Genomic DNA, 17,994 nt, shown 5'->3' with positions numbered 1-17,994 from the left:
ACACATCATCCCAGGGCGACCCCCGCCCCATCCTGGCATTAATGCCATGTGCCCGTGACCTTCTGCCATCAGCATCTAACAGGTCTAGGATCCACTGGCTTCACATACAAACCATAAAGTTCACCGAAAAACCACCCTCCGGAAAAGCCCACTCACGCCAATTGTGAACTTGAACTTGAATGGTGGCCCCTCAAAGAATGCGGCGCAGTTGTCGTCGCTGCCGGTCACCAGGCGGTATGGCCGGCTCTGCTTGATGTCCACGCTGTTGATGACTTTGTTGTGTCCCGTGATCTCGCCCACAGAAGAGCCGCTGTCCCACAGGAAGACGGCTCCGAACCTTTACCCAGGAGAGAAAAGTCAGTCCTGGGAAGGTCACCACGGGCAGTTGTGTTCCCAGCAGTCAGCGGGCAGTGGTGCTGGCAGGGCGGCCCTGCTCACAACTGTGCTTCATACACGCTCCCCAAAACAGCCAACACTGACGGCACCCAGGATTTGTCTGAAGGATAGGAGAACAAGCAGGAGCAGTCCCAGGGGCCTCCGGGAAGGGACTGCATGTCCGTGTCTTATGGCCCAGACCCAAGGAGCCTCCCACATGAAGGTGCCTTAAAAGCACCTGCCAGGGAACAGCTCGAGGCTTCATCAGTTTCACAGCAGTTTTAATAAGGGGTGGGGGGCGGGGGAGTGGATGGGGGGGTTTGGGGTTGGGCTGCGGACCAGGAAACACATCGGTTACCATCCCCTGCTAGAAAGGAGATGCTGCCTTGCTGTCAGCCAGCAGTCAACAGTCAACAAAAATGTATTGTTCGGGTTACCATTTGTGACTGAATGAAAAAGGAATTAAGACCAACAGGAATGACTTGAAGAAAAGCTATGGACGAATGAACACCTATCAGAACACACATTAAGAGGAGCCTCTAGGTAAGGGAAACAAAGATACGTGTCTGCCAAGTACAAGTGATTGAGGGCGGCAGAGGTGCCGGGGAGGGAACCCTGACTGCACTCGGAATAAGACACCTGGGTTGCGGTACTGACCCCGCTGGTCACTGGCCCCCTGAGTGCAGCAGCCCCCCGGGGCCGCCCACCCAGCGTCCTGTCGCCCCCTCCTCCCTCCTCAGTAAGGTGGCCGTGGGGTGTGCCCAACTAGGGAACACATCCGGCCTCACTCTCGGCAGGTGTGGTCATGGCGTTGCTGCTGGGAGGGACCCCAATAACACTCTTAGGAGCTGCATGGCTTTCACCTGCTCCCTTTCCTGCTTCCTACTGCCTGGAATGTGGGCAGGACAGCTGGGGTTCTGGGAGGTGAAGGGCCAAGGACATCAGATCAGAGAAGGTGCCTGGGCCCGGAGACAAACCCTGGGGGTTCCCCGTGGTTACGTGTGGCTTTCCGTTGTGTGTTGCCGAAGCCCACGCTGAAGGAAGCCCAGCACCCACAGGACTCAACGCACACCAGTCCAAGCTGCACCGACGTCACCGCACCCCTCCCACCGGGGGCGTGCGGGAAAGAAAGCAAAGCAAGGGACACAGGCAGGAGGGGCCGAGGCCAGACTCACTTCTCCCTTCCTTCCCCGACCACTGCGATCCTCTTACTGTCTTCCGTCCAAGCAATGTCCTTGATCTTCCCAGCGAAAGGCTGATACTCATACTTCAGGAGGTGCTCCTTCTGCGTGGTGTCCCAGATCCTCAGCTTCCCAGATACATCTGCCGACACAACGGGGCGGCGAGAGCCACGTTCACCACTGCGCCGGGGCCACGTGGGCACAAGGCATGGCCACCCAGCACCGCCCAGGGATTTGGAGCTGCCTGGGCGTAGCTGGGAGAAGGCGTGTGTGTTCCTCAGATAAACAACACCCAGCCACCGTCAATCAGAGCCTGCTGCCTCCATGAGGACCAACAGGGAGTCTCCGCATTTCTCCAGGCACCACAGGGATCTCAAGCCCTGCATGGGTGTCAGGAAGCCCAGGGACGCACAGTGGCAACCCCCGCTCCTCCCCGCCGCCCAGGAAGCAGCTTAGTGTATGACTGTATTCCTTTCCTTGGAGGGTTATCTAACTGGCATACGGGCCCGGGCAACTTCCTTAACACTCAGGAGCTAAAGATCTTCATTTGTAAAACACGACAGTACTAGTTACACTGCATCTCCTGTGCAGGGCTGCAGTCACCAGTACAAACGAGGGCACTGCTGTGTGTGCAGCTGGGCAGCCTGGGGCATGCTGGGTCCCGCACGGGGGCCCCACCTGGGTCTGCAGGCCCCATTCCCCTCCCAGCTCCTTCCCCGCCTCAGGCAATCGGCAGCCCCTACTCGGTACAGCGAGGCACCATCCCACCACTCGTGGCTGAGCCATGAGTGAGACCCTCTTGTGAGACACGCAGGTGGGTGCTGGAAGGAGTCTCGCTACAGGCAGAACTTGACGCCAGGCCTGTTCTCACTGCAGCATTTGCAGCGGATCGGTGATAAAGTAACACCCCCTTCTCTCCCCACCACCATCCCGTCACCAAGTTCCCAGCACCAACCCCGACACATCCCCTTCCCAACTGAGCACTGACTTCCCAAATAAGAAGGAAAAGTGGAGCATTTTAAACTAACTCTTGAGGCTAAGACCTCAGCCCCGCGTAGGTCTGGGCCAATTACCCCCAGCATGTAAGCTCGAGTTGTATCCAGGACCCTTGGCCACTTCAGCACTGAACGCAAGGTCTACAGACTGTTCCAGTGGGAACAGCTTTCAACTTCTGTTTGGGTCCAGTCGAGGGTGGGCGTCGGCCGCAGACATGGCCCCTGCCCCACTCAGCTCTGTAGGCCTAAAACACCACCTACAACCACACCCACAACAGGGGGGATAACATGCCGCCAGAGGGCTGCTGTGATGATAAAATGAGTCAACACATATAAAGTCTTAGAGTAGCCCCTAGGACACCGCAGACACTTGTAAGAGTTAAGAGTTAGTTCTAACTGTCAGTGAATTAACTAAGGCTCTGCAGAAGCCACTGGAGACCCCTCCCCGTGGGCAAACACGAGGGGCTCACATCCGCCGTGGCACAGATGAGATGCTAGCTTCCCTGTGAACAGCACTAATGAGGGGGTCCCGGGGGCCCTGGTCTCTGGACGAGGTCCAGCCAGACTGCCTGGCACGCTGCCTGAGGCGAGCTCCAAGGCTGACCCGAGCCAGTTAAGCCTCTTGGCTGAACAAATGGGCCAACGGGGAAAGAAAAGGAAGGGGCAGAGGCCAGAGCCAGAAAAGGAGCACGTGCGTGTGTACAGGAAGGAAACACACACTCACGCGTGTGCTCACATTCACGCACACGCCGGGCTGTGTGGTCCCTGTGCTCAGGTCAGCCCAGGGCACTCCACGGAGTCATGGAGGACACAGCGTCTGCAGGCACAAGGCCGAGCCCGTTCCCCTCCCCGCCCCTGGACAGCAGGGAGCCACTCTCCCCACCCTTTGAACACAACGGGCAACCCGCTTGTACCTCCCTCAGCTCAGCCCCGCTCCAGGCCAGGCATCCTAATCATTCTCCCACTGTCTCCCTGCCCAGACCATCAGCCTCTTCTGATGGGCCCAACTCATGCATTTGATTCTTTTCGGAAGCAGCTGGGGCTGGAAACAGACAGTGGGGTGTGGAGACCAGGCACTCAGGCCCCATCCGATGAGGGCAGCCCTGACCAGGTGCACCTGGGTACCAGGCCCTGTGCCAGGTGCTGGGGGCACAGCACAGACCAGGCATCTGCTGGCAGACAACACACACACACACATCCACGCACTTACAGGACAACGGAGAAAAGCACCGCAGTGCAAGGGGACAGACGGTGACAGTGGGGAAGGGGCTCCCTCCCTCCAACAAGGCCTCCTTGCACCACTGGGAACAGGTCTCCTCCCGGACAATGAGCTGCATCCGGTAATGACCGTTCGTGGTGAACCTGCCCCCCACCCCGCCTTGGTGTGGAACGCACACCAGCATTGCTGGGGCAGCAGCCGCGGGGGCGGCCTCTGCTCACACCTGCTCTGGCTCTGCAGCCTGGTCTCTCCTCCCACGTGCCTCACCTGAGCAACCCTCACATCCTGCTCAGGGCACGGAGAACCCTATCCAGGAGAGCCTCTACTCCGCAGCCTGGGAAGATCCCCTAGAAAGGGAAATCGGGCCCAGGAATGGCTCCGCCCTGAGAACCACCACACAGGACCCAGGGGCCCCCAGGGCACAGACTGCCGTCTCATTCAGAGCTGGGGGTCCAGGCCCTGGCATGGGCTCCTCCCATGGGCCTTCCAGAAGGTTCGATCATTTTGCAGAACGTGGACCAGCCAGACTTACAGGGATCTAAAGACTCGCAGATCTGAGGCTGGAAACCGGTCTGGGAGTGACTGCAGGGTTCCCGAGGTACCGGGACCCCTGCCCTCAGGGACCCCAGCCCCACCCCGGGCACACCGGGTGCCGGGTAACCCACTTAGCCAGAGGGCACAGCACCTTCTCAGCTCCAAACCCTGCACACCACACTATTTTTATTTTTAGCCCAGAGCCCTAATCTCTGCAGTAAATGTTTTGTGGCCTTTGTTCCATTCAAAGGGCCAGCTTGCTAGAAACATAAAATACACCGCCCACGCCTGCCTGCAGCCCAACCTCCCTCACTTCCCCCACCAAGTCAGGGAGCTTGTACAAGAGGAAAACGTCAGATGGAGCCTTTACTTCTGTGGACTGTCCTTTGCAATGGTCTCTGCGCCAGCATTTGAAGACCGTGATTCCTGTCTGGTTAAACTACCTGCCTGGGGACCGGAGGGCAGGCCTGGGCTTGTGAGTGATTCAGCAGGCGGGCCACGGCTCAAAGAGCAGCCGGGGAAGCTGTGCCAACCACACTTCTCTCCTGAGAAGACACGGTTTTAAAAGGCACCAGGCCCCAATCATGGGCTTTAAATGAAGGGGAGTTTTGCTGGCAGGCAGGGCTGGGGGGCGGGGAAATCACAGGGCTAGAGTAAATCGTAGGATATAAATTAGAGCAAGTTTTACAGATGGAGTCAGAGTAGGTCTAAACATAAAAATCATGAAGTGACCACTTTGTGCCAGCTCCTGGCCGAACCCTTCACACACAACCCCGGGCGGCCAGCATTAGCCGTCAGCCAGCACGCCTGTCACCCTGGCGTGTCCGGGCATTCAGTGACAGACACCACGGTCCCCTGTGGTGCCCACCGGTGCCAGGGCTGCCCCAGGCATGGTACATGCATTGCTGCACTGGGTCCTCCCCAAACCGATCCGGTGGGAACTAACAGTCCCAGTTTACAGAAGAGAAAATTAAGGCCCAGGAAGGTAAGTTATTTAAGGAAGGCTGCACAGCTAGGAAGGGGCGACCCCTTCAGGGACAGGTCTGCACTGCCTGCCATGCAGGGAGTGAGGCACTGTAGACAAACGGCCCTCCCCCACTGGCCGTTAGTTCTTTCAGCAATTTGCTCATTTCTGTCACTCTCCAGGGAGGCTGAAGAGGCCCACATCAGCTCATCCACCTGGCTCTTCATGGGGTCTGAGACCAGGCTGGTCACAGGCAAGGCAGCCAACATCTGCTGAGTGCATGAATGAACGAATGAACGAATGGGAGACTCACGGTCTAACACACTCTAACTTGTGTGCCTCCCTTTCTCATCTGTAATAGTAAAAGACCAACCTCAAAAGAATCGGGTGAATAGAGCATCCTACAATGTGATGAGCTCATGTCCCTCCTCTTGCCCAGCCTCCCACTGAGCCACACAAAAGCCCGGCTGGATGGAGCCAAGGCCCTGACCACCAATGGAACAAGTGCTTGCCTGAGGCTGGCGGTGTGCTCGGTACAGGAAACGGAACAGCAAAAGGTGACACGAGACAAAGCTACAAGTCAGAAACACACACACACAAACAAAATGGGCTCCAATACATCACGGTACAGCTGCCCACAGAGGCCTCCAGCCAACCTCACATGAGCATCTCCCCTGACCTCCGAGTTGGAACCAGCTGGAACACGGCCAGCTAGAGTTCTGGAAAGGGACTTTTTGCTGGCTTACACTTTCCTTGTCAGCCCCAACTGAAACTCATCACGTTCGCCCCACCTGCCATCCCCACGCTCCTTGAGGGTCTTCCCTCTTCCTCCCTGCCTCCTCCACCCACCACCCTCCCAAGCCAGGTGCCCAGCTTGGCCCCAGGACTGGGGCGGCGGGGGGGGGGGGGCACACCACATGGACCAAGGAGCCATGCGCGAGGACAGACAGGTACCTCCAGAGGCGATGTAGAATCCGCTGGGCGCGTACTTGGCCACCACGACCTGGTGGGCATGCTCCGTGTAGATGTCAGCAATGGCAGGGTTCTGCAGAGAGGAGACCGAAATGAACACAGGGAACCAAGAAGCAGGCAAACTGCTTTCCGCTCTCCGGATTAATGGATTTGGGTGGGAAAATGACATACACACCTCGCCCTCACACACACACACAAATACTGAAGTCAAAACCTCCATAAAAAAATCCCAGAGGTACACTTACCTGCCTGGGTGATAGAATTCTAGGTAGTTTTTAACTCTTGTATAAAATTCGAGGTGATTTTCTTTCCTTTGTCTGCTTTTCCTTACTTGCCAGAGTACAAGCAGATATGTATTTGTGAAATATACACAGGAAATACAAGTTTCGTTAGAAACTTAGAAAAAATTAGAAAAAAATCTATGACTCTCGTTTTCTCCCACTTTGGGGAGCTGCCGGCTGCTGCTGCATCCTCTGAGGCCAGTTCCCCCAAAGCGGGTCTCCCCTGTTCAGAACCAACTCTATCACAGGCTTCCAGGCAGTGTCTGACCCGAACCAGAGCCTTTGGCCTGGAGGTGTGGCAACAGAGGGGGGCAGGCCGCCAGGAGCCTCTCCTCGTCCAAATCCCTCGTTTGGGAAACTGCCTTTTGTGGCACAAATCCAAGGCTGGCTGGACTCTGCAGCAAGAACAGGGCCAGCATCTGGGACCAGGAGCATCTTTGCTACTCAGCAGTTAGGTTTCAACATAGAATTTACTCTAAGTAGATCAGGCACTCCCTCCACCCCTGCACACACAACCAAGGGCTCTCAGCAAACCTGGAGCACGTGCTGAGATGCTCTCCATCTGTCTGCACAGCCGAGCCTTCTCCCAGGAGGGAAGAAAGACGGAGCCATCTAATCCCTGATACCCGCTGACAGCTTTCCGCGAGCCAAATGCCCGTGGAAAAGAGGCAGCTTCCCACAGGCTGTGGGCACATCGGGTCCCAGGGAGGCTGCTGCAGGTACACCTAACCTGACCCCCAGCTGACCCCACCTCTTACGACCACCACGCTGTCTCCCCGCTCCCACCCTCCTTATGCCCCTCGACAAGGTCAGAGGCCTGGACTCTTCTCAGCCTCCCGGCCACGGGATCCCCCCCGTCCCACCAGAGTAAGCCCGGAGAAGCGCCCCCTAAGTTCTAGCCCCGGCAACCACACTCCTGCCTTTCCTGTAAGCCCCCTGTCTCCGTAAATGCCGTGCCCTCGCCAGCAACACCTCTCTCTGCCTGCTAACACCCACTTATCAGGCCTAAGTGAGGAGAAATCTGCGCGAAGCCTCCTGTGCTTCTCTCTCCTGTGCTTCCAAAGCAGTTCACACGTCCCCAAGGCAGTTATGACACATACCAGTCCCTGGCCTTCTTGCCCCTCTCCTCCAGCTTTTCTTTGACCTGCTTCATGTGCATTTATCTCTTTAGCCATCATAGCAGCTGGCAAATAACAGATGCTCAATAAGTGTTTTTTTGGGGGGAAAAAAGTTTACATAGTCCTTTTCCCCCTAGGACTTAACACTTAGCATCATAAGATATAGTATGTATGTGGTTCATAAATTAATCCATTGCAGAATAAACATTTGTTTAATGAAATTAGAAATATATCAGGCATCCAAAGATATTCTGAATGGCAAACAGGCACATGAAAAAGCGCTCAATGTCGTCAGCCTTTTGGGAAATGCAAATCAGAACTACAATGAGAAACCATGACATACTCACTAAAGTCAATAAATTAAGACTGATGTCACCAATGTTGGCAAGGATGGGTGGGGTACAGTCTGGAATGCTTATATATTGCTGGTGGGAATGGAAAATAATACAGTCAGAAAATAGTTCAGCGTGTTATTTATAAACATACACTTATACAAAAACGCAGCAATCGCACTCCTAGGTATTTGTCCAAGAGAAAAGTGCACGTCCACAAAAAGACACACATGGTTGAAGGTTCGTGACAGCCCCCAAGTGGAAACAACCCAAACATCCACCCACAGGTGCCTGGAGAAGCAAACCGCACCGTTCATCCAGCGGAACACGACTCGGCCAACGGACAGCAACAAACTGCTAAATCCCCTCAACCACAGGAAGGAGCCTCGAAAGCCTACGTAAGTGACAAAGCCGGACGCAAAAGAGAACACACTGCATGGTTCCTTTCTGATCAAAGTCTAGGAAAGGCAAGCCCACTGTGACAGGAAGCAGGTCGGGGCTGCCAGGGCCTGGGGGGAGGGTGGAGAGGCCGACAGAGTGCGAGGGGCAAGAGGGCACTTTTGGGAGTAACTGGAACGTTCTGTCTCATGATCATGGCGGTGGTGATGGGACAGTACCAATTTGTCAAAACTCAAGTTGTGCACTTAAAACGGATGGATTTTATTGTACCTAAATTACACCTCAATAAAATGATGACCCCCAGGCTCCATTAAACGCCCGTCTAACCCAACCTGTCCCTGCCCAGGTTAGTCCTTTGTACCCGAACGTTCTAACGGAGACAACGTCCCTCACAGAGAAGCCGGCAAAAGCGGTCTGTGGGCAGGCCGCCACAGGCTCTTGTTCAGTCGTCCATTTCGAGGCTGACCGAGGACTCTCACACCCACACGTGGGCACTACGGATGGGAAAGCCATCCCTCCGAGGGCAATGTCCACGCTGGATGTACAGCCTGGCACTGCCCCTAGAGGGTGAGTGGGTGGCTGGTGGAAGATGTGTGAGCAGCCGCTCTGGGAGGAAGTTCTGCCCCTAAAAATCCTCCCCCTAAATGGTCAGGGTGCGTGAAACCCCAGGGTCCTCCCTAGCAGGCTCTGGGCTGGATGAGACAGCACCTTGTCCGTATTCCCAATACAACTGGGCCAAGTTCTCCAGGCTGAACGTAAAGAACATAATACATCCGATCAGCAGCAACCCCTCCCTGCTGCTCCGCACACAGGGAGGCCGGCTACTTGAGCCAAACATGATGCCTCCCTGTGCCCAATGTGTCCACTGCAGGCCAGGCTCATCGCAGACCAGCAGGGTCAGGGCTCAGACCCTCAGAGCGGGCAGCAGTTCTTCCCCTCCCCCCTCCGCGGTCTCCAGGGAGAACAGGATTTGGGGTGTGCAGTTTATCTGGGGAAGCACTAGGGAACGGGGAATGAGACAGGAAGGGGAGGAAGCCAACTCCAGGAGCCGCAGGGAGACCTTCAGAGCAGGGCTGGGTTTTCTGCCCTGCCAGAGGGTGCGAGGCTGTGGTGCCCCTCCCCTGGGACTTCCCTCCTGCCCTGCCCCCATCAGGGGACAAGGGAGTTCAGGCAGAAACCAGGAGGAAGCCCTGGCATTTGAGGCCCGTGGGTGCCTAGCAGATGTGGGCGGAGGCAGGCAGAGCCCGTGAAAACCTCCTGTCATCTCACGGAGACCCCAGGCTCACCCCAGCCCTGCCCCTCACCCTCTACCCTGGGACTGTCCCTGCCCTGCCCCCCAGCTGTGACTCCACCCCGCAGGCCTGCCCCAGCCCTGTCCCATCTTCTGCAGCAGCTCTCAACCCCACCTGTCTTTCCACCCCAGCCAGACGCCATCCAGTTCTTCCTGCCCCTCCTGGGACCGGGACAGTATCCTGACAATGTCGTTCCAACTGACCCCTCTGCCTTCCATTGATCCGCCAGGCTGTATGTCGCAACTCTGATCGCATCACTGCAGAGGGCTGGTTCAGGGCCCAGCGGTGCAGGTGCCTTGGAGGAGGAGGCCGTTCCCACCTCCCACCTGTGCGCGGAGCCCCCGCCCAGCAGCAAGCTAAGCAATCTCCCTAGACACCTTTCCACAACACAGGGGGGGAAATCACTAAAAGAGCCCCTCAAGGCTCTCTCACATTCCTTTGTCCTGAGGCTCAGGTGCTGAGGTCAGAGGTCACCACCGCACTTTACAGGTAAGGTTAAGGGGTGGCTCCGGCCACAGGGCATGGCGGCTTGCCATGGCACACCTGGCCCCCTGTGAACCCAATGGACATGTCAGGGATCGGGAAGGCCGCCCGACCACTGAAGCTGCGGGACACAGCACTGCAGAGGCCTCCGCGCTCTTCTAGAGCAGCTGACGGTCCCTGGCGGCCTCCAGAGAAGGACCCAGGCCTCCTCCAAACCAGGCAAAGTGAGCACAACCTTCAGGAGGATTAAGTTTCCAGAGCACTGGCTTTCTAAACACACCCAGTTCCTAAAAGCAGGCGCTGGTAGTGGGACCCGTGCAGCAAACACAGCTTGCAGCCCTCTGCTCACCGGCGACGAGGGCTCAACTCGAGTGACTACAGAGCGACCCGGCTGCCAGGCAGCTCCACAGACCTCTGCGCTTCCAGACCTGCAGGTCCGAACCCAGAGGCTCAGCTTGATCACAGCGCCTCAGAGGGTGGTGAGAACACACCAAGTATTGTACATTCACTCCTCCAAAGAACTCCTCACACCTGCACCTCCTCTGGGCTGGCCCAGGGTCCTGCAGTGAACCCGTGACTTCATACACACGGCGATCAGCCTGCCCTGCTCAACCTTCAGGGCTCCCTCTCACCCAGAGGAACGCAGCCATACGTTTGGACCTACGGTCCAAAGTCCATTTCCCATTCTGCCCTCGTCCCTCCTCTATCAGATCGCTAGCTGTGACACTCTTCCCTTTATCTGCCTCAGTCTGGAATATCTTCCCTACTTCCCGGTCCCAGATAACCTTCTCCTAATTATCTTTCAACCTCAGGCAAAGGTTACCTCCTCCAAGAAGCCTTCTCTGATGCTCCAAGCTGAAAATATTTCTCCCAGCCCAGAAAGCCCACACTACCTTCCCTAACCTCCCTCCCCACTGCCCTTATTACTTTCTACCTTGGACTACATGTCATTCTTATACCCACAAAGCTTCCCACAGAGGGCAGGGCCCACGTCTGATTCACCACTTCCAACCTCCATGCACTTGTATTCCCTGTCTAGACTCCCCCCATCTCTGCTGTCTCAATGCCCTTCCTGGAGAACTCTTACTCACCCTCCAAAACCCAACTCAAAAGTGCCCTTTCTCCAGAAGCCTTCGCTGCGGCTCTGTGGCACAGCTGGTCCTTCCCTCTTGTTCCCAAAGCACTCAGGACACACTTCTTTAGAAGTGTGAATGTTACACTTAGAATGTTACCTACTGGGGTTCTTCAATCACCCCTGCTGACACTTTGGGCTGCAGGACAGCCCTGTGCATTGTGGGATGTTTGGCAACACCCCAGCCTCTACCCACTAGATACCAGTAGCACAAAAATGTCTTCAGACATTGCCAAGCATCCCTCAGCAGGGTGGGAGCGGGGGCGGAACCGCTTCACTGAGAACCACTGATTTAACCTTGGGCACTGTGGCTGCGGGCAGGGCTCGGCAAGATGGAATGTGTGTGGGCAACACCAAGACCGAGGATCGGATGAACCAGCTGATGATGCCTTCATCTTTGAGCAGCTTCCTAATCGGCCTCCCTCCCGCCTCACATCTTCGATACAGAACCAGTTCTCTACTGACTTGACCGCACTGCTTATCTGCTGAAACTTTTCATGGTTCTGGTGGCCTCCAGTCAGGGCCGGGCTGTCTCAGAGCTGCCTGGCCCCCAGCACCAGAGCCCCGCACCCTCTCCTGCCTGCCTGTCGCTCCCCCCCACGCCAGTGCTCCAGCCACAAAACTCCACAACCTGTGCGTGGCCCTCTCGCCCCCCCCCTCCACTGACTGGTCCCTTCCCGGGCCCCCAGGCACGTCTCCTCCTCTCAGCATCAGTCCCGTCTGAGTGTCGGTTTCTCTGGGAGACTGCAAGCTCCGTGAGGACAGGCTTTTGCTGGGCTGTCTCCGGAACTAGGCATGGGCTTCACTACAAAGCAGGTGCTTATAAATACTTGTAACAGGATTAACTCGGGCTCAAGTAAAGGAGGTGGAGGGGGAAGGGTGGATGGGAGAGAAATGGAAGTGCCCACCCGGAGCCAGCTGACACTTGGGGGGCCGCACCACGACTGGCAATGGGCGGGGGAGGGGGTGACACTGATGTCTCATCCAAAGCACCTGAGGGTCACTGGCCTGGGAGCCAGTGAGGCACGTCCCCACCACTCGGGCTCCACTCGGCTCCGGGGCCTTCTCGGAGCCCCAGCTTCCTCAGCGCTCTCCTCGCCCTGGACCCCACACGTGTGCTGCCTGCTGGCTTTCTGTCCAGGCGGTAAGCAAACACGCCACTTCCTCCTGTCACCCGGGGGCCCGTTTCATCCCACCCAAGGCAGCGAGCTCCGCGCAGGCAGGGCTTCTGTGTCTGCGCTCCCCGCAGGGCCGGTGGCCATCCCGGGCACACGGCAGGGACTCGGAGGCACGTGCAATGAGACAGAAGGGACGAGGTCAGTCCTTCTCCAGCCACCTGTCCCTTCACGTACAGACCCCTCCCCCACCTGAAAGGGACGCACAAGTGGCCCTTCTGCGCACGATTGGCAGCAGATCATTCTGCGTGAAACTCAGCACTCAAGTTCAACATCCCCCAACCTGGTTTATACTCTGTTCAAGGAGATGAGCCCACTGATCCTGTGCCTGGAAGCAAAGCAACGTCAAACTGCTACAAACATTGCACTCCCTGGAGTTTAACTTTATATAAATTATTTTTTCCAAATATATATATATATATATATATATATATTTATATATATATATACACACACACACACACATGTGTATGTATACGCATATATATGTGTGTGTATGTGTGTGTGTGTGTGTATATATGTATAAAATATATATATTAGTTCTGGAATTTAGGGACTGGATATTTTAAAATGCAAGCCCCAAACTTGCCCTTGTAGCAAATCTGCTGGCTGCTTCTGACAGTGGAGGGGCCTCTGCCGGGAGGCTCACTTGCCAAAGCTGTTTTACAGGGAAGTGATCCTGGGCAGTTCAGAATATGAAGAGGCTCCTTCATAGCCACTGGGAGGAACCTTCCCAGACTACATAGCGGGCAGTGGGCAGGGGTGATGCGGGCCTAGAGTTAAGAGTGTATCAGGTTCCCTCCTTCTGGAATACTCCTTTCTGAATGGCCACATCACTGCATGCTTTTAACTGTGGAGAATTTCCTCTCCAAGGTGTGGCAATCGGATGTGTTGAAAGAAAATAGATAAGAAACAATCTTTTCTACCAGCTTAAGAAGTGCCGTTATGCTGGGTTCACAAAACAACTTTTAAGGAAACAAAGTGAATGACAGCCGTGGCTCCAAGTGGAAGGTCAGCAAGGGTCTGATACCTGCTTGGTGTTAATAAAGGTGGATGCCACACAATTTAGGTCCAGCAGCCTGAACCAGGCTAAGCCTTTCTTACTTCCATGCAGTAAAACCTTTAGTGGCTGCCTATTATCTCCACGACACAGCCTGGCTTTCAAGGCCTTTCAATCAACAAATGACTTACAGAGCACCTACTACATGCCAGGTACTGTGCTAGGCCAGGACATAGCAGGTTAGAGTGGCTGCTCGCTGGCTCCCCATGCACCATTAGCACCAAAGGGCAGAGAAGGCCAGGATGGGAGTGCTATTTAGGAGGGGCCCCTGACACATGGCAACATCTAAACAGAAACATAAGGCAAGACAGGGAGTGAGCCATGCAGCTATTTGAGGAAAGAATATCCAGACAAAGGGCACTGCGATGCCCGTGTCCTGAGACCCATATGGCGCGTGCTCCAGGGAGAGCACAGAAGCCGGGGTGCCTGGAGCCAGTGGGAGAAGGTGAGCAGTGAGGTAAGATCAAAGGTGCAAGGCTGGACAGCAAGGCCCTATCAGCCTCGGTGGGTCGGGGAGAGCAAAGGAGCAGCTTGATCTCGTATTTTAACGTAACTGGCCCAGCTGTGGTGCTGAGAGCAGACTAGAGGAGGGTCAGGGTGGAAGACCAGGTTGGCCTTTTGTTTTTGCAATCCAGGCGAGAGAGCATGGTAGCTTGGATGAGTAGTTCTGTCACATTCTGAAGTCTTTGCAGGTAGAGTCAATAGAATTCACTGAAGAACTTAATATGGCATTGACGGGGGAACCAAGGAGAAGTCCAAGGTTGGGGCCTGACCAGCTGGGGAGTGGCATCGCTGGTCTGGGGACAGACACATGGGAAACCCAAATATGGTTTGGGCACATTAAGTATGAGCTGCCAATCAGACATCTGTTGGACATTCCACGATCTGGTCCCCTCCTCCCTTTCATGTCTCTTCTCTACTCTGAGCCTGTATTCCAACCAGATCACCTTCCCTCCTATTTCCTGAATGTTCATTAGAGTCCTGTCTTTTTCCCAGGGGTACTCTGCCCTAATTAAAAATGTACCCACCTTTACTCAAGTACCAACGGTCCACCCCCATTGAACAAAAGCCTAAATGCCTGATGTATGTCCAGAACAGAGAGGAAGGAACACATCAGCATCCCAATGCTGTCCTGGCCCTGTAGAAACTTACAAATAGATGGGAAAGGAAAGCAGATGCGCCCTCAAAAGAGAATGGTAAACTCTGGAGTACTGATAAGAATAAAAAGCTCAGAAAAACAAGCAGAATGGGTTCCACAAGTCAGGGAATGCCTCCTGCAAAGAGGGTGCTTGTCTTTGGCTGTAAACAGCTTCTCCATTGGAAGCAGCTCCCGTTACTGGCTACCTTCACCTCGCTGAGCCTGACCCCAGTTCTGAGCAATGGGTCTACTGCAGGGGGGCGGGGGGCGGGGTTTAAAGGAGATACTGAAGGTTAAGAACCTTTCATGGTACCAGACACACAGTAGGTCTTCATGTGAGGTCTCCCACCTGGAAGTGAGTGTAGCCTGCCATGATGTGTGTGTGCCTTGTTAGGGACAAACCCAAGCATTCATTCCACTGTACTGTATCCCTGAGAATGCTTTCGCCCGTTTTATTTGACAAACTACAAGTGAGTATCTATCTACTAAGGGCCATCTCAACTTTTATTTTCTCAATATCTCAAGACCTCTCTGGAGACCTCCAGATCTTTATGATCTAAGTCCTTGGTGATGTTTTCCCCAGTTCTGAGCAAGGCGGGATCCACTTTCTAGGAATCCGTATCTAGAAAAGGAGCTGTTAGCACCTTCAAGGCACATTCACACCCACCCACCCCCCTCCAGTGAGGTGCCCAGCCATCCTGGGCAGGGGAGAAACTGCCAAATGGAGCTCTGTCTCCCAGCAGACTGCTTGGCTTGACCAGAGAGATGGGGGCGGAGCCAGAAGCACCTCATTCCACACAGGAGCCTCTCCTCTCACAGACAAGGAAACCAAGGCCCACAGAGCCCCTTCATTCCCTCAGCCAGCCCTGAGGTTCCTGAGAACACGGGGGCATCTCAAAAGCGACAGTTCCAACCCCCCAAGGGTAATCATGCACAACACATGTGAATTTAAGTTGACATCCCTTGGGGGCATCACCAATCAAAATCACCCACCTACAAACTGCGCACAAGGCCCCACCCCAAGCTCAGGAGAAACCCCCCATCCACCCCCAAATGGTCATGTTGGTACCTCTGGCTTCCATACCCCACCCCACCACTCAGCTGAGGCAGGCAGAAGAAAGATTTCAGCGTGCCGTCCTAGCAGCCGGCAGACTGACCGGCAGACTGGGTCATTTCAGTAATTACAGAGAAGTAATGGAAAATTTCCAGGATTTCCCAAGGAGTGGGCTCTAGAAGCATTCTCAGCCTGGGTACAGGACGTCTATGCAGATGCTTCATGGGAAAACACTGGTTCCTGATTTTGCACTGGCGCTCAGATTTGTAGGTGGAAGATCAGGCTGAAATGCAGAGGCCTGGCTGTGAGTCCGGGCTCTGCCACGCTGGGGGACCCTGGATGTGACATGATTAAACACAAGTGCCATTTACCCAGTGCTGGGTGTCTGCCAGGCATGCTGGGCTGGAGGGATGTAGCGTCTCACTCAGGGGACCCAGGCAGCCGGGGGACGTGGAGGGGAGCCTCATCTCATCATCTCCATTTTACAGACGAGAAAACTGGGACTCAGAGAGGCCAAGTCACCAATCACCCCAAAGTCAAGGTCCGATCTCTCAAACCCAGAGCCCTTCTTCTCTTTAACTGAACTAATCTGAGCCTCAGCTTCCCCACGAAGAAAGAGAATTGGGCCTGTATAAATTTGAAGCTGTCTTCCTGGGCTTCCGAGTTGTCTTCCCAAGCCTGAGGGGGCGTGGCGTCCTCTCCCCAGGCCGCTGGGCGGCTGGTGAGGTGGTGGAAGGGGAAGAATTAACCCAAGAGCTGCGCTCAGGGAAGGAACTAGCGCCTGGTGGGGGGAAGGGGGTAGGTACTCACGTCGATGTTCCTTAGGATGACGCACTTTCCATTGGTGTAAAGAAAATTGTTGCCCCTGGGGTCGCCGCCGATGATTTTGGAGACACCCCTCTCCACCTGGGGGAGGCTGGCGAACACCTTCTCTGCAGAGACACAAACGCAGCAGGGCACATGAGGGGCAGCCCCTGCCTCGGCCCCCCGCCGGGCTGAGGACAGAGAGCAGGGGAGGGGAGGGGAGGGGGAAAAGGAGAGGGGCCCTGGGCCGGTCTCAGCCGGTCACCTGTTGCCTCCACCCGGAGGGGCGGTCGCCACTTTGAAGGAGCGCAAGGGACTGCGCGACTTCCTGGTTCGCGCTCCCCACCAGGCCATTCAGGGATGCGGGGGCTCCGCGGGGCTCCGACCGCATCGCCAACTTTGGGGGATCCCCCCCGGCCGGGGATCGCCGCCCGGCGCCCCCGAGGGCGGCGGGGCGCTCACCTGCTTGCGCCCGCACCCCTCCCCCGCGCCCCGGGGACCCCTCCAGGCCGCCCGCTCCTCGCGCCCCGCCGATGGCCGAGGGGGCCAGGCAGGGCCGGAGCCCATCCCGGGGGCACCGGGCCGCGGCACTTACTGATCTCGTATGGCATCCTTGCCCACTTGTTACCGCGCAGCGCTTGCCGAAAGCCTCCGGGGCCGCGCGCGCCGAGAATCAGACGGGGCCGAGGCCGAGCCGGGGAGAGGGGCCGAAAGGCGGCGCCGGGCGTGCGGTGCGCGGAGGGGGCGGTCCGAGACCGGGTCTCCGAGGCCGGCTCGCGCCCTGCCCTGCGCGCTGCCGCTGAGGACGCGCCGAACCCGGAAGCGCGGCCCCGCGCGCGGCTCGCCCCCAGCTTTGACCATATATAGTCAAGCGCTCAGCTCGGAGGCTGCGGCTCTGGCGAGCCTGCGCGGACCTGGCCGCGCCCCTCCCCCCGCGCGGGCCCCGCCCAGGGCACCCCGCCTCCGGAAGTGACGTCACTCGCGGCCCTGTGAAAAGGCGGGGCCAGCGGCGCTGGGGGTCAGAATGCTCTTGGGAACTGGTGGGTGAGGCTTGCGAAGGTTAGGGTCGCTGGGGGAAGGGTGGGCGGAAGGTTGGGGTACTCGAGGTTGCTTCCTGCTGAAGTTTTGAGGGCGCTGAAAGCAGCGGAGCGCTCCGGGGAAGCCTTTTTCCTGTCTGTGTTTGCGTAGCGGGCGTTCCCGAGCCGCCAGCCTTCCGGCCGGGTGGACGCCTGCTGTTTGCAGAAGCTGTGAGGCGCCAGCTTGGGTTTTGCAAACATAAGAGAGTGCTTTTTCTTGCTTTCTTTTTAAAGCGAGACTAACTGGGAGTCGCCCTTCCTCGAAAAAAGCAGCTGGCAGGAGGAACTTTAGGGATGTACCTTGCAGAGCCGAGCTCTCTCAAAACTTCCTTTTAGAAAGCTAGGAGCCATAGAGCAAAGGGGATGTAGGTTCGAAGAAAACTAGGGCTTATTTTCTAATGAAGACAGCA

At 56.2% G+C, this 17,994-nt stretch overlaps 1 protein-coding gene across 1 annotated transcript in view; it reads right to left on the bottom strand.

Moving 5' to 3' along the window:
- WDR1 (WD repeat domain 1) overlaps positions 1 to 17,323 on the bottom strand; it is a 39,767-nt gene extending 22,444 nt beyond the window's left edge. The window contains exons 1-5 of the mRNA XM_082462033.1: positions 17,104 to 17,323; positions 16,515 to 16,636; positions 6,223 to 6,313; positions 1,551 to 1,698; positions 157 to 337 (exon numbers count right to left, since the gene is read on the bottom strand). Of these exons, the coding sequence (XP_082318159.1) occupies positions 157 to 337; positions 1,551 to 1,698; positions 6,223 to 6,313; positions 16,515 to 16,636; positions 17,104 to 17,119 (558 nt within the window). The 5' untranslated portion in view covers positions 17,120 to 17,323. The remainder of the gene's footprint in view (positions 1 to 156; positions 338 to 1,550; positions 1,699 to 6,222; positions 6,314 to 16,514; positions 16,637 to 17,103) is intronic.
- Positions 17,324 to 17,994: the final 671 nt, after the last annotated feature.

The sequence above is a fragment of the Balaenoptera physalus genome (assembly GCF_965194825.1).
Source record: "Balaenoptera physalus genome assembly, chromosome: 5".
NCBI lineage: Eukaryota > Metazoa > Chordata > Mammalia > Artiodactyla > Balaenopteridae > Balaenoptera > Balaenoptera physalus.
The sequence above is the reverse complement of the archived record's forward strand: the minus strand, read 5'-3'. Positions and strand labels throughout refer to the sequence as shown.